At 35.4% G+C, this 17489-nt stretch overlaps 1 protein-coding gene across 1 annotated transcript in view; it reads left to right on the forward strand.

Moving 5' to 3' along the window:
* NCAM2 (neural cell adhesion molecule 2) overlaps positions 1 to 17489 on the forward strand; it is a 305551-nt gene that overhangs the window by 249315 nt on the left and 38747 nt on the right. The window contains exons 13-14 of the mRNA XM_009882029.1: positions 8151 to 8270; positions 10145 to 10266. Coding sequence (XP_009880331.1) covers positions 8151 to 8270; positions 10145 to 10266 — 242 coding nt within the window. The remainder of the gene's footprint in view (positions 1 to 8150; positions 8271 to 10144; positions 10267 to 17489) is intronic.

Consider the following 17489-nt stretch of genomic DNA (forward strand, 5'->3'; position numbering starts at 1 on the left):
ATAAAAAACATATGTTGGCTTTGTTCTCTACTGACAAAAAATATAATTTTGTAAGATACTTCTTACTGAAAACTAAGACAGCATTTAATGTATTTGTTTAAAGAAATAAAATACAATCAAAATAGCAAAACATTTTTTTTGTAAAAGAACAATACAGAAATAATTGAATAGAGGCGGTGCTGTGTCAAAGACATTGAGGTTCTGGAGCATGTCCAGAGAAGGGCAACAAAACTGGTGAGGGGTCTGTAGGATAAGTCTTATGAGGAACGGCTGAGGGAACTGGGGTTGTTTAGCTTAGAGAAAATGAGGCTGAGGGGAGACCTTATCGCTCTCTACAACTACCAGAAAGGAGGTTGTAGAGAGGTGGGGGTCGGTCTCTTCTCCCAAGTAACAGGCAGTAGGACCAGAGGAAATGTCCTCAAGTTACACCAGGGGAGGTTTAGATTGGATATTAGGAAAAAGTCCTTCACAGAAAGGGTTGTTAAGCATTGGAACAGGCTGCCCAGGGAAGCGATGGAGTTGCCATCCCTGGAGGCATTTAAAAGATGTGTAGACGTGGTGCTTAGGGACGTGGTTTATTGGTGGATTTTGGCAGTGTTAAGTTGATGGTTGGACTTGATGATCTTCAAGGTCCCTTTCAACCTAGACAATTCTATGATTCTATGATTAAGAAAGAGAAGCTGACTTGTGGAGCAAAGTGTTTGTTTATATAAAAATACAATGAAATTAAAGGAATTAAACAGAAAGGAAAATTCACCTACATAAGTTTTAATGCTGATGATATGAAAAATCAGAAGAGTTAGGAGAAAAAAAATATGAATAGTCAGTATATCCATTACATACTCTTATATATTCTCATTATGTATTTATATATTCTCATTTTGTACTGTTAGAAGGTTTCTGTATGGAGAACAAGATTAGCAAGTTGAAATTAATAGTGATACCTGATGTGTTCACCTAGAAATCTTGGCAGTTTATAATTATAGACATTTTGCTTTTGCTGAAAGTGCAGTAAAATCATTAGCATTAGAAATAATATTTTTTTAAATGAGAATCTCTTCTCCTGACCTACCCCACCTTGCATAGACATCAGACTAAGGATGTGGAAGTTTCTTCAAACCTTTTCTAAGTAAAGAAAGGCCAGATATAAGTGCAGGAAGAATAGAGCTTGATTATAGCAGTCAGATTTAAATAAATAAACAACAGAAGCAGATTTACTATACAGGAAGCTGAAATTGCAAGGGATAGATAGCAAGAAGAAAACTCTCTTAGGGTTTACACTGTGCTGTAGGCTGGGAGAATTAACGGTATACATTCCTATCCTTTGGGTTAGTGTATGACATACTATTATCCAAGTCTTCTGCAGCTTCACTGAACTAGAGAATACAGCAGCTAAGCTAACTTTAGTCAACAAACAACTGAACTACAGATACTTGAATTGGGAAGAAATATTTTGACAGTAATCAAGAAAGGTTTTGCCATACATTGAAAGCAATGGAGAAGAACAAAGCATTTTAGAGAGCTACAGGATAACAGTAAAATTAGCATGGTTTTATTTCATTTTAAGTTAGACTGTGTGTTTGAAAAATAAATTTCATTTTATTGATAAGAACCAAAATCTACTAAAGCTAGATCCTAGTTGCACAAGATTTTTGATAGGATAAGAGACTAATCAGTACAAGTGGCAGAATTTATTCATAAAATATTCTACATTATTTCCGAATCTGTATAACTCAAAAATCTAAAGAAGATATGATAATGTGGGCTCTTTATCAATGGGAGTACAAATATATTTTCTAAGCCTACAACCTAAAAATGTTACATACAATTAATAGTTTTTCATTTTTTCTTAACACTAGTTTGTGTAAATGAATTATTTGATATGCAGTTCATGCAAGTATGTTTCTGTTCTGAATAAAGTCATGAGAGCAGTTTACTGATACAATGATCTATCTCAGCAAATGCTGTTGTTCCAGGAATGTTTCTCCTAGGATTTTTTCTTTTCCTAAACTGTGTGTTATGCTGTGATTTAGATTAAATTCAGGTTGAATGAAGGTTGCTTTTTAAATAAATAAACTAGAAAATGAACTTCTAAAGAAAACCTATTCATTGTTACATCCTAAGAATGTTAAATGACAAAATCTTCTGGATTCATGCTGATTCAATACATTATAAACTATGCTGTCAACGCACAATTTTGCTCTTTTCTCGGGGCTTTGGATTACACTCATGCTTGCTTTATTTTCATGAATCCATAGCACTGTATATTTTATAACTATAATTGTCCTATAGATTACTCAATATTTTCTTATTAATTTTATTTCAATAAAAATAGGTATCAAAGATAATAATCCTCTGAATGACTGTAGGGTGCTGATGCTAACTCTGGTTCAGTTTGTATACCTGGCATCTCAGAATCCTACCCAATAAAAGTAAAAATTAAATATATGGAGAAAAGGAGTTTAACAGGGTAATTGTGTTTTGGGGGCTGTACACAAAACATTATAGCAATTTTTTCCAAGTGCATTTTTTATATCAGTTACTGAAAGGGAATTATTCATGTTAGTGAACATTATGTTAACTTTATTATACCCATCTACCACACTATATATCTTTATTCACAGGTAATTGTTTATATTCATAGTTAATTAAGCCATTACAACTTTTATTCCAAAATAATGCAATAATTATACATTACAGTGCAAAGAATTATGGAAATTCCTGACAAAGCCATTCCTCTGTTTTTTTAAAAGGTTTACATTTGTTTCTGAGTGCACATTTTACGAAATGACTTAAGGCTTGATCCTGTCTCTCTATATATTAATGGAAGTTATGCCAATGATTTCACTGGCAGTAGGATTTGCTACCATTATGTTTTTTCATATAATGTGCAACTTGAAATACGTTCATTATTAAAGTTCATTTATTTGTGTTAGTTGAGTTCTGACATTATAGACAGATGCTGGAATGAGTATTTATGAAATTAATTGTTATTTGGGCAAGGCAGACAGATGGAGCTGAGACAGTGTGACTGTTTTTGCATATGAATAAACATTTTGCCTATTGTGTAGCAAAATTCTTTGTTTTTTTCCTGTATTTTTCCCCTTTGGCAATTTCTAACTTTATTTTGTCAACATTTCTGTGAGCTAACCCTGTGAGGCTCAGCTAGAAAAAGTTTTTATAGTTTATCGTGGAAATAAGTTTAAAGTTTATAGTTTATAGTTTATCGTGGAAAAAACTGTGTTGCTCATCCCAAGCAGGCAGAGGTTTGGGGAGAAGTTCCTCAGGTTGTGTGGCATCTACAAAAGTCTGAGATATTTGTACAGAACCTTAATGCTTTACTACCATAGGTTCCTCACCGTTCTCCTCACATGTCCTACTACCACAGGTACCTCACTGCTCTCTTCCCGTGTCTTTTTCTTCTGTACTTAAAAGAACATGAGTCATCAAAGAGAAACCTGTTTAAGCTTAATAAAAATGCTGTTCATTTTTTCCTCTGAGATTCAAGTATTTCCAGGGGACTCAGTTTTTCCTTGAGAGTAGTAACAAAAACGAGTAAAAGGTGCAGCAAAATTCTGCTAAATCAAAACACTCTGCCTATTAACCTGCACTGTATTTGTTCTGCATTCAGTCTGTATAATAATAGAGATTCAGATTAGAGGGAAAGAAATAGGGAAAAAAAAATATCCTAAGATTTGTAATGCTTCTTTGACAGAAATTTCACACAGCTGCGACTATCTGAGATATATATGAGTGAATATATATGATATGCCTCAGCTACTTTGTTTCAAAATAAATTTATATCCTGCTTTAGTTAGATCTGACATCGTCAAGGGATTGAATTTGGAACTGTAACACTGTTCTAAGCAACAGGTAGCTGTCCAGTAAGAACAATGTATTGATATGATATTTCTCTTAATTAACCTCATATAAGATCTACTTTTGGTCTAATGTGGTGTAACTGTACTATTAATTCGCCTAACCTTCCTTGCTTTGGTGATGGCTTATGTAATATATCACAGTCCTTAGAAGATTTCTGAGGTAGATTTCCTTTGGTGAAATGACAGTTTAATATGCCAGACATTTCCCCTCTCATTCTACAGTAATAAGGTAATATAAACAACCAACACCTTGACCAGAAAAGCAGCTGGGGATTTTAGTTTTGTTTTTACTGACTCAGATTTATGGTATAAATTATTTCACAGCAAATCTTGTGTCAGATGTTGTTTTCCTATGGTTCATCCTGATAGCAGTTAAAATTCTGCAATAATAAATTCAACTTTTCTAGCTGAAACACTTACAGTCTGTATTTTGAATAATATGGCGTTCTGCATTGTTATCTGTCTAATCTATCTAATACATATTTTTTGTGGCCTTTTTTTCTGTGCTGCGTTTGTCCTTTAATGTTTTAGATTTGCTTGCAAATTGGAAGAATCTGTGTATTAAAAAATAAGGACTTTATTTTTAATGTTACTTAAACTTAAGGATTCTCGTCACAGAATAGGTTAAACTGATTTTGTTATTCAGTAAGGCTTAACTCTTTTTGGCTGTTGTGTTAGTTTTAAAATTCTGGTCTACGAAATTAGAAAAAAAATGTTCCTTGCATACCATGAAAAAAAAAAAAAAGTATTTATAATTTTGTTTTAAACTTTCTATACAGTACATTAAACCAAAACCTAAATAACTGGTATCTTCTTGTGCCATGATCTTCTCCAAGGGTACCCTGAGATTTGCAGCCTCCCTGTCTGTCTTCTTATAAGTGAAAAACACTGAGGTCTGAGCTGTTGTGCACCACATTAATTGAGCCCAGCAATACCTGTGGAATTCACAAGGGAATCTTCTGTTTCTTCCTCTTTGGAGTAGTTCTTCGAAGTCTGCTCCTCAATGTAACCAGTCACCATGTGAATAATCCCAGCAAAATCAATTAGTCTACAAAATTGAATTCTTCAGATAAAGCATGCAGATACTGTGATTAGGAAGACAATATAAAAACGGAAGCAGATAGATAGGACAGGTGGAAAAAGACTGAAAAATTTCAAATCGTATTCTAAAAGAAATAAAGGAATTTCACTTTCATTATATATGGGACTTGATATATGCCAATGAATATGCCAATGGCATAATTCACGTATACAGTATGCAGTGGAACAATTTTTTTTTCACATTCATATACTGAAAGTGAAAGTCCTTTATTTCTTTCAGAATAGGATTTGAAATTTTACAGGTAATTACTTCAGTGATCATTGAAAATTGTAATGAAAATATCCATCGTAGCCAGGGCTGTGAGCAATGGACTCCTGTAAGAAGGGTTTAATTTGTATACGGAAAGATGAATAAGCTGATTTTATACTTAAATGACAGATATCTACCTTTAAAAAACAAAACCAACTAGTTCATTAAGTATTTTCCTCCATTCTTAACATCTTTCAAAAATGTAAAGCACTTATCAAGCAGGGACAGTTTTCACTACTCTTAGATTAATTTTAAGCCTTGCACTTTTGATACATACTGTGGAACAGTTCCTTAATCATACTTAATTATTCTAAATATTCTTTTACAACTGAAGTATTTGAAGTATTCTGATCAGGAATGGTTATTTTCTTTGTTTTCCAGGAGAACATAGTTATAATTTTTTTTTTATTTATAAAATATATCCACATCATATCATCACTGACACCAAGTGGTTCCAGTTTTTGAGGACTTATTACGCTATCAGATTTAGTTGGGTTAATTCCATAAATGCATTTGTAAGAGTTGTCGTATCTAGACGCGTAGTGCTGTGCAGGGGATTCTAAAGTAGACACTGATTCTTTAAATACTGCATATATAAGTAATTTTATTCATTTAGATAGGCCTCAGGAGTCACTCAAGTGTTTATAGAATTGGATCCTTAGGTTTTATGTAGTTAACACATTTGCGTTTTATTAAGTGTAAACTCACAGTCATGCTTTTATGTTGTTTAAATTTTAAAAACATTTACAGTAACACTAATTTTTAGTATGCCCTAAGGTTTGTTTTCAGTGAAATTATTCAGCCTTGGAAAGTAATCGTGGCTGAAAGGCAAGTCAAAACAGTGCTACTACTTGGTTTAGGCTTTAAATTTCATTTTACCATAACAAAATGTTATGTATCATAGTCCTTCTTTTCTCCAAATTCTATTCTTATTCTCATGATGGTGCTTTGTTTTTTCATGACATGGTTATACTGTATAGTTTGATATTTTTAAATCTCATGAAAATTATAATGCTAAAATGTGCTGGAAGACACACAGTTCTACTGTTTTGTTTACAAGAAAGCAGTTATCATGTTTCAATGGCAAATTCATGCAGAGTGCTCATAATAGAGTGTGAAATGTAACAGTTACTGTTTTTCCAAAATTCATTAAATCCCTTTAGCTCCACATGTAATGGGACCTCTATCTATCTGTTGCAGAAAATAAAGAAATAGAAATTCTAATAAATCTGGACTCAAAAAAATATCAAAGAGTACTGACAGAAATAATTATACTTTCATTAAATATATAACTTGAAAAGCCAACCTAAAGTAACTATTAAAATACTCCTCTATAATGAAAAAAAACCTAGGCTCCCTGGAGACTGAGAAAGAGACTACTGGCTCTTTCTCAAGACACTAAAATTCTTCATCCTTTTGTAAGATAATAGAACCTCTGCTTTTCTGGGCAAGACAAATACTTATGTGCTTCAAGTAAAGTCCATTCAATTTATGTCCACTCCCCAGTACGAATCTGTCATCTGAAGATCATAGAGCTGGCAAACAGCAAGCAGACAATTGCTGTAGAGACAATAAAATGAAACTTTTTTGTAAAGGCATGGTAATGGTCCAAGAACTCGGTGTGGATCCAAGTTTCCAAGTGCATATTCAACATTGATTTTAGTAATATACAGTACTATGGTAATATATAATACTGCATTCCCATAAAGGATCCTGGAATCCAACATCCTTTTCCTGGATTTTGCTTCTAGATTTGCTGCTGTTCATAACAGCAACAACATTCTTAGTGCTGTACAATATTCTTTTTGGCGAGCTTTTCCCCCTGTTTTCTGCTTCTGATGGCATCTCCAGGTAGAATCATAGAGATCAGTTCAGGCTGTGTGAAATATTGCTGCCAGGGATTCAGTTTCGATTTCTGAAAGCATGTCCTAAGTTCAAACCCGTTTGCTTCCCAAATCACTCTTTTTTTTTTTTTGGTTATAACTTAATATGCATTTCCATATGTCTCCTCTTAAATATGTACAAACAGGCCTAATTCACTTTCAGGTCCTTAGTAGAACTGTTCGTTTGATCATCATAGCTACCTGTCATTATAGGTCTTGAATACATTGTTGAACTGGCAGACCATAGCACCAGTAATTCGCCACTAATGTGCACGTAGCTGCATTCAGAAGTGTACACCAAGGATCGTAGAATCATAGAATGGTTAGAGTTGGAAGGGACCTTAAAGATCATCTAGTTCCAACTCCCCTGCCATGTGGGACACCTCCCACTAGACCAGGTTGCTCAAAGCCCCATCCAGCCTGGCCTTGAACACCTCCAGGGATGGGGCAGCCACAGCTTCCCTGGGCAACCTGTTCCAGTGTCTCACCATCCTCAAAGTAACAAATTTCTTCCTAATATCTATTCTAAATCTACCCTCTTTCAGTTTAAAACTGTTGCCCCTTGTCCTGTCACTACACTCCCTGATGGTTGATAGTGCTCTCCAAGAGGGAAAAATGGCAAGTTATGAGCTGTGTGGAGGTCACTTCAACATGCATCAGATGCCCATTGCCAGCTAGGAGAAAGGAAACTTCCATAATTTTTTGCCAGATTCATGTCTCCCGTGCTCACACTGTGAACATAAAATATCAATTCCCGTCAAGGTCCTTAATTGTTGCTTATGGCTTCTGTAACACTGACATTGAATTCCTTCAAAAGCGTAACTTGCTCAGTCACAACAATGATTTTATGCAGATGAAAAAAAAAGGGACTATTAGCACTCAGCAAGACTGCTAACTTTGGAACTACTGGACTATTAGAAAATGGGATTCTAAGTTGCAACTGAAGCAAACAAATTATGAAATTGCCTTATTTAAAAAGAAAAAGTATTCTGTCATCAAATTTTGTTCCTATATTTTTTCTTTCCTTTCCTTTAGCAATGGTTGTTCTCAGCAATTTGGAACCAAATACGACCTATGAAATCAAAGTAGCTGCTGTAAATGGAAAAGGGCAAGGAGAGTATAGCAAAATCGAGATCTTTCAGACCTTACCTGTCCGTGAGTAGTACTTGTGCTATTAAATTAAAATGTAAATGATAATTAGAATATGTTATCTCCAGATCAGCTAATAAGTTCAAGTATGATTCACTGCGAATAATATGTTTTATATTTATATACTACTTCCCAGTGTATATCAGTCTTTACATTTCTCAGAAATCATGTTTTGTTCCTCTTATTTCCCCACCACCAAGTAGTATGAATGAACTTAAATTGGCAAATTTATCCCCTTATCTATGTTTTTGAGACTTAGACAAATCTTTGTTTTATATTCAAGAGCACAAACCAGTGAAAGATATTAGACTTTTTGTCATTTACACTCAGGGTGTGACGGATATCTGTGAGAAATTGAATTCACCTTTTTGTGAGACATTTCTTCACCAAACTGTGCTGCCACAAGTTTTTCAATTATCAAGCCTCAAACAGAAATTTTAAACTATGGAAAAATTATGAGAATAAATTGGTTTAAACATGATTACATGCAAATGATAAATGCTACAAAACAATTCTGTACTTGTAATAAACTTTATAGACAAGAAACTCAGATTTAAATATTAAGGGCTAATGAAAGATATTTTTCTCAAATTACTTTTAAATAGAAACAATAATAAATAAATTAAACACAAAGAGAGAAAAAAAATAAAGGAACTGCCAGGTGGCACTGTGTAGTACTCAAAAATATATACCAAAATACATCAGCAGCTATTACAAGACTAGTGTCTCATAAATCTGTTGCAGCTGAAATGTTTTAGTAGGGCATTACTCGGTATAGTTAAGAATACTGACGCTAATGGAATGAACAATAAAAGTCACGTGACTAGAAAGAACGCAAAATATTTCCCTGTTATTATATAATGTTCATATTGATACGTTTCTTGTGTCCAAAATTGGTAACCTGGCAGCTTTCGAATTCCTTTTTATTAAAGTATATGCATATTCTAAATATGTTGAATGAAACATAAAATAATTTGCTATTATTCATATGGAACGTCATGCCTGATAAAAAAGTGATAGAAACTGATAGAAATTATGTGTTTGTTACATGATAGAAAGCCAGGCAAATTCTATTTGCAAGTCAATTTATCTTTACTATGATAAGGGATAAATGCAAATATTACAAATATTTCTAAAGGAACTGAATATCTCTGGGTGAATGCAAATTTACAGATATTTTGAAGATAAGACACTTCAGTATGACAACACATGTTTGTTTAGGATCTGATTTAAAACTATTATAGTCATTGTGTATAGAAATTATAATTATTCTATGAATTTCCATTAGCAACTTGGCTTAAGCTAGTTATTAACCCTTCAATTATATGTTTAAGATTATTTTTATCCCTTCATTACAGAGAAAATTGTTTTTGCTTTTGAAAATCTTATTCTTTACCTTTATTCTTAATATAGACTACTCTAATTTTGCCTTGGCACACTTATTGAAAAGTTAATTTACCAAATATATGTATTACAATTTAGATCTTGCACATGGGACTAAAGCTCATGCTTAATGTTAAGGTTACTCTGAAACATCATTGTGACTAGCAGCTCACCAGCCTTGCTGAACGGATGGCTAAATAATTTCTAAAGTAAATTACCTATGAAAGTGTCAAAAGTCGGAAAATCTTGAAGAAACAAATACTTCTTTCATACTTGATATAATTTTGTTTCCTTTTGTGAGATAATTAATCTACATTAGAGCATACTTTAAGTAGAATATTTCACACGCTTATTAAGGATGTTCTGCAGTGCTTGGAATGACCATATTGATTTTAAAGATTTTGATTAATAATCTTGTGGACAAGCTCCCAGCTGTAATTTAAGACTTATTGCTGTATTATTATTATTATTAACTACTGTTTTTTTCCCTTGTTTAGGGGAGCCAAGCCCCCCTTCAATTCATGGACAACCAGGAAGTGGCAAGAGTTTTAAACTTAGCATAACTAAACAAGATGATGGAGGTGCCCCCATTTTGGAATATATTGTCAAATACAGAAGTGTAAGTATTTCAGTTAATCAAAATAGGTGTGTTTTGCTTAGTAATATCTCCTTTTAATGTAGAGAAGACTCTTGATATGATTTGAAATGTAACAAAATAGTTTGCATTTTTTGCAAGAAAAGAAGATATAGTACAGGATGTTTTATCTTGTGACTGGGATGCTAATGCCACGTTATTAAAAAAAAACAACAAAGAAAAGCACCCTGCTCTTCCTAAATGTATCAGGGAAAGTTCATTATGACAAGAAACATTATTACATTGTAAACGAGGAACAGTCATGTTCAGCTCTCAAAAATGTGGTAAATTAGCAGACCTTAGTTACATGATTAAAGGTTGCTTGAACAGCAAATTATTAACCTGTTACAAATGCATCTGTATTGATAGATAGCATCCTAGAGATAGAAAGCTATATTCCAGTGCTCCGTATTAATTTTAAATGCGATTCATTATCTGATCATGTTTCATATCTTCGATCTTTCTAGATCCCAAGAGTCAGCTTAAAAAAGCCAAATAAGTGACAAATTGTTCGGGCTTTCATCAGTTTCAGTGTACATATCAGTTATTTAGCAGCCGTCATTCAGACTTTATTGGTCCTCTGTCAGCTAGAGTCTGCTTTGGTCTTCTAACAAATCTGACAAGTGTAGAAAACAGGCTTTCTTGCAATGTGTAAGTTCTTTTTCTATAAAAAAGTGGGGTTTTTTTATTATTAAAGTAGTTAAAATATCCTTCCTTTCCTGATACACTATGTTTAAAAATTATTGGGCTGAAGAAGTAACTGTACAGCTGGCAAAAGCAATGAATTTAATTAAAAAGTGTGCATTTTCTAATAACTTCTTTGTGTTCTTTCAGGAAGATTATACTACTTTTATCTGACTAGCCCCAGTAAAAAGATATTTTACCAGAGTGCAATAGAATGTTTACATGTCTGTTTTGAGAGTCTAAAAGAGATTGGGAGTGTAACATCAGATATTTGGACATGTTGAACAGAAAGTATGGAGGACTGTATTTAACAGAAATAGGCAATCTTTGAGAAATTAAATGCAGAACCTGTTTTAATGTTCCCAAAAAGGAAAAGCCAGTTCCTTATTTTGGAATAGTTTTTGTCACATTTCCTGATGTTTCCTATAATTAGCTTTTTGATGATATTTCTGGGATTATCCAAGTGCTAAACCTGGCATGTAAAATGATTTTCCTAAGTTAAGTATAACCAAAGAAGATCGGCAGCTCCAAATCAATTGAAAAAAAATTTGGTAGAGCTTTTAAGAGTAGCCTGAGGGAATAACCAGCAATTATTCTGGTATCACTGATCCCTAAATCTTAATTGACCTTCTTAAATGACTTTCAGTCCAGTGAGTACAGTTGCCATAAAAGAAAAGTAATTGTAAAGAAGGGAGAAGGTAGTAAAATATGCAATACAAGATACAAAGCAGTTTTGTGGGATTGAACTTCCTAGTTAGATTACAACGCCTCTAAGTTTTTTATAATTGAGAAGATAAGTAAATAAACCATTAGGATATCATATGCATGTGTAGTACATGGAATTTAATCTGTTTCTATGATTTAAACAAACTAAATGATTTTGCATCTATCCTGAATGTGTTTGGAAACCTGATTTTGATCTAGTACTTTGACTAAGCTACAATATTATAGTATAAAAGATCACTTTTCATGTGTATTGTTGAAAGATGAATGTACAGTTTAAGCGGTAACTGGAAATTTAATAGGTTGCTGAAGAAGATAGCTTTTACTTGGACCTCAAATCCATATCTCCTTAAGCTGCCAATTGAAAAAGCAATTTGACTAAATTAAAGGCCTTCCTACAACAAAAAAGCACAATAATTTTTTGGTGTTTTAATCAGAATGAATGGATGCTATTTAAAGTTCTTAATTATCTGTTGACTGCTTCTCTTCTATCTTCCCCATTGGTCGTATTTAATTAGCTTTCCTATAACTCTTGCCAGCCTCATTATTAGCACCTGGACCAACATATTTGCTTAGATGTTTAAAGAGCATATACGATAACAAGCTAGACATCAGTGGCTGCTTCTTTTTTGTGTTTCATAACAGCTTGTGTCTTATTGAGAGTCAGTTCCCTCATATTTAATTTTTATACAGATTTTAAAAAAAATGGGAGAAGGACAACCTTTAGTCATTATAGCAATATTATAGCCTGGTTTAGGGCAATTGTAAGTTTTCTTTTTCTGAAAATCATGTTTCATTCTGTCAAATATTGCTTTCCTAACATCAGTTTATTCATATTATGGGCAGGACTTACTAACTATAATCAGAACCTCCACATTTTGTTCTGTATTCCAGAGAAGTAGATACTATGCAATTTTTATGAGTAGCAGCCTCGAATTGATTCATGCTGTTGCACAAAGAAAGTCAAGACAGTCTTACAAAGCTTCACTGATGGAGCCTGAAGCTGATGTCATACGTTGACTTCAAAGTTACCTTAGGAAAGAATAGGAGGAGAGAGAGAAAGAGAAGGGAAAACTTCTCCCCAGGAGCCAGCGTGGAAGAGCAGTGATGGAGATTCCCTAGACAAGCATCTTCTCCGATGCAGGAGGTGACCCCCCAGCAACATTTCTCATAGTAACTGTGTGATTGTCATGGGGACCGACTCAAGCTCCCCTTTGGTTGTTCCTGATTATGGTGCTATTAACATTGGTTGGGGCGCACATTCACAGAATTCACAGAATTCACAGAATTGTTAGGGTTGGAAGGGACCTCTGGAGATCATCTAGTCCAACCCTCCTGCCAGAGCAGGGTCACCTACAGCACGTTACACAGGACAGCGTCCAGGCGGGTTTTGAATGTCTCCAGAGTGGGAGACTCCACCACCTCTCTGGGCAGCCTGTTCCAGTGCTCCACTACCCTCAAAGTAAAGAAGTTCCTTCTCATGTTAAGATGGAAGTCCAGGGCAGTGAGCTTGCTGTGCGTCCTCCTCTCTTCCGTAAGGATCTTGAACTCCACCAATTCATGGTAACTGCAACCAAGGGTGCCCTTGAGCTTCACAGTCCCCACCAGCCCCTCCTGGTTGGTGAGAACAAGGTCCAGCATGGCACCTCTCCTTGTTGGCATCTCTAAGTTCCACTTTACCTGCCAGATCCTTGGATTTCCTCTACATTTTAACACTATGTACATGATGAGGTGTTGGTGTTGCACAATGGATGTTAAGCTTCATGCATCCAAATTACTGGGGAAATGTGTACTGAATTTGTAAATGGCTATTATCTGCTGTCTTATTTACCAAGTACTATAGTAATAAACTAAAAGACAGAGGGGAGGGTTGAAGAGATTGTACAGACTAAGGGGAAAGTGAGGAGATAAGGAAAGCCAGAAGGAAGGAGCACTTAATACAGAGGAGAGACTGCCACAGCAGCTCAGGGCAGGTGGGTGACCAGGCACAGACCTGCAAGAGAAAGGCAGGCTACAAAGCATCCTTTGGAAGTTATTACACAGGTTAAGCTTGGCACCAGAAAGAGCATGCAAACAACGCGTGATCACCATACAGGTGTAATCACTTATACATGACTCACATAGTCACAAGCAAAGGTTTGTGCTTACTGATCAAGTGGATTTTGACAGTGATGGATATTAGCTTTCCTAACCTGATCCCTGGCTGCTCAGGCAGTTTTTCTGTATTCTTCCCAGGCTACCTGTCCTTGCTTCCAGCCTCTGTAGGCTTCCCTTTTCTGTTTGAGTGTGTCCAAGAGCTCCTTGTTCATCCATGCAGGCCTCCTAGCATTTTAGCCTGACTTCCTCTTTGGTGGGATGCGTTGCTCCTGAGCTTGGAGAAGGTGATCCTTGAATATTAACCAGCTTTCTTGGGGCCCCTCTTCCCTCCAGTGCTTTATTCCATGGTACTCTGCCAAGCAGATGCCTGAAGAGGCCAGAGTCTGCTCTCCTGAAGTCCAGGGCAGTGAGCTTGCTGTGCGTCCTCCTCTCTTCCGTAAGGATCTTGAACTCCACCAATTCATGGTAACTGCAACCAAGGGTGCCCTTGAGCTTCACAGTCCCCACCAGCCCCTCCTGGTTGGTGAGAACAAGGTCCAGCATGGCACCTCTCCTTGTTGGCATCTCTAAGTTCCACTTTACCTGCCAGATGCTTGGATTTCCTCTACATTTTAACACTATGTACATTTTCAGCCATTTTTTGCTTTGTTCAGTATTTGTCCTGTATTACTCAGACCTACAAAGCACTATCCTAATGTAATGAGTTCTTGTGAAGTCACTGCTTTAAACTATCAGATTGTCCTCTGTGAGGATTTCTTGATATTTTTTCCTGCCAGCTTCCAAGATAGCGTGGCATCTCCTGCCCTTTTTTTATCACAGGGACCACCATAACAAGAGGTCTGTTTGAGCTGAACTTTCAGTGAAACAATTTAGGGAAGATAGAGAATAAGGGAAAGGGTTGAAAGGGGTTAATAACTTTTCCTCTCTTTTTATGAGTTCCCAGAGAACACGATCTTGGGTACAATGTAAAATGACCATTAAAGAGATGATATTTTCTAGACTAGTAAATACTTAGGTGCCTAAACAGTGGATTGGCTTTACTTCCACTGTTGTCAGATGTGCCCTCAGTTTTGAGAGGCAGCCAAGTCATGGTAGATTGGAGTGTAAAACTGCTTTGTTTATGTTTTTTTTTTTTTGTCAGGCTATTTAGGTGCTTAGGTTACTTACAGCTGTCTTACAAATCCAGCTCTTAGACACTTCTGAGATAAATTTAGCAGATGCTTATATTTAAAGCCAATATACATGCAATTGAGAATTATTTTGTGTGTGTGTGTGTGTGATTAGTCTGTGGCATTGTGGCAGGTTTGTTTCAACCAAAGACTTATACTGGGAAGAGGACAGTGTGAATCTAAGGCTTAAGAGTAATGGAAGCGGGCAGTAAGGTCCCCAGAAATTGCCTATTGGTTTGTCTCACAACATCAGTGACCTTCTGTAAAGGAGTATTTCTGCATTATATGAAACAAAACTAACTGCCAAGAAAGAAACAGTTTAATCTCTGAGGCTGCAGATCTGATTGCAGTTCCTGAAAATGTGCATTTGTTGGTGGATATTAATGATAAAACCACTACTAATAAATGATTTTTGAAGATGTATATTAACTTACCTCTCAAATTAGGCTGTAGTTTGTGATTTAGAAGTTTCTTTCCTTTGTTTTAGAACATTGTGCATATGTGGAGCTGTCTATAATTTTTAAGCAATATTAATAATAGAACAGCCTAATAAGGTACAAAGTGTTCTTTTGTAGTTCTGTTTTCTGCTCCTTAAGCTACCAATTAAAGGGTGTTAGCATAAACAGGGAGATTTGTAAGAAGATTTACCTGACAGACTCTTGTTTTGTGTTCTCGTCCCTCTCTTTCCATTTCTACACTAGTAGTAAAATTAATCTGGGCACATTACTGCGCCCTGCTTAGTAAAAAGTACTTGAAAATACATGTAAAATAACAGCTATAATGGAGGACTTTGCAGTTCTTTTTTTAAGGTGCCAAAACCAGATTGTATTCTGGAAGACTTCATCTGCTTATCTTTAGAAGACAACTCGCTTTCCAGATTCTTTCTTTATTCGTCTTCCTCCTAACTTGTGTTTGTCACTCTTCATAAAACATTTTGTTGTCTTTGAGCTCGGGGCTTGGACTTGGGTTCATTTATCTCAATCTACCTGGTTGGCTTCACTTTCAACTAAACTTAGTGTGTCACTTCTCTGGCATAGCGTCCAGGTATCCTGTTACATTTCAGCTCTTTCATTATTCTTCACCTGACCAAACTGTGGAACTACTGCTTTTTCGCTTATTCTTATGTCTGCAGAAGAGCAGCCTCCTACAGAAATCTGTGTAGTTTTCCTTTCAAATCTTAAGCTTATTCTATTAATCATATATAAGTCTACAGTTTTGTTTCAAAATATAGTCCTATATCTGTTTACAATGCTGTCTTTTCCACCTGCAGGAACCATATTAGGCTGAATCTTTACTTTCAAGTATTTTTTTCTCCTGTGATTCTGAACCTCTTTGGAATTCCCCAGTATATTCATATGGTTGTATGTGCGCACACCAAGATCATGTATGGATCTTCTGATTTCTCTCATGTTGTTATTCTTTGGAATTTAGTTGTATTATTTTTTTTCCACACTCCTCCCAAAGTTCACCAATTTAAACAGCCATTAAAATATTGTGCTATGTAACATTGCTATTCCAATTATTGCTAAGGAGTGTTTGCATATGCATGTTGCGATCATTATTAATTCCTTTTATTTTAGCAGTGTTATACAAAAATATACTTTGTAACAGTAGTTTGATATAGTGATAATATAAGTGGATTCACTCAGTGGAATGTAAATATGGGTGGATTCAGTTAGTGGCAAGCCATGTGATTACAACAGAAATTATCCACGAGGATATGGGAAAATATCCTTGACAGAAAATACCAGTTTCACTGTATGATAACTGAACTATTGTTAGTCCAGTGTATTTAGGTTTTTTCATGATTTGTAATGTGACTACCACTCTGCTGTTTTTCATTGGTCTGCCTCTGCACCAAGTAGGCACTTTCACCTTGCTGCAAATGTTCCTGAAAAGATGTTTCACTGTATTTTAACCATTCTGAGGACTGTCATGTGTCAGTACCAATGCCAGTGCAGAAGAAGCAAGAAATAGTTTGAGAAAATGGGAAGTCCGTGTGAAAAAAACATCACACTCAGCCCTGATAGCAAATAAGTTACTGCAGCAGTGCACACAAGGGAGTTTAGTGTGTCAGTCTATTTTTTCTGAAGACTGGGGGCAAAAAACCCTGCAGGCATAAGGAGCATGATTGGGCCTTGACCTGTCTAGTTTAGATGGTATTTTTTTGACACTTGTATCAGTCAAGAGCAGGATGCTTCAGTGAAGAGCATACATATAAGCTGCTGAGAAGCATAGTTGTCTGCCGCAAAAATTTATTCTACCCTGTTCTTGAAGTTTGGGTTTTTTTCCCCGAAAGTTTATATCCACTGACTGGGTCTGCATTGCTGTATGGGTTGGATGGCCAGGATTTGGCTCTCAGAAGTAGTTTTTTTTACCTCAGAATAGGACTGCATGGATCCTTACTGACTGTTATTGATACTCCTTTGAACAAAGTGGCTTTTGTGTTTGACAGCATATATTGTTGTATACTTTTACCTATTAGTTATTTTATAATACTAATTTGTATAAAGAATAATTACATCTATTAGGCAC

This window comes from Charadrius vociferus, unplaced genomic scaffold (genome assembly GCF_000708025.1).
Source record: "Charadrius vociferus isolate BGI_N301 unplaced genomic scaffold, ASM70802v2 scaffold401, whole genome shotgun sequence".
NCBI classification, from domain to species: domain Eukaryota; kingdom Metazoa; phylum Chordata; class Aves; order Charadriiformes; family Charadriidae; genus Charadrius; species Charadrius vociferus.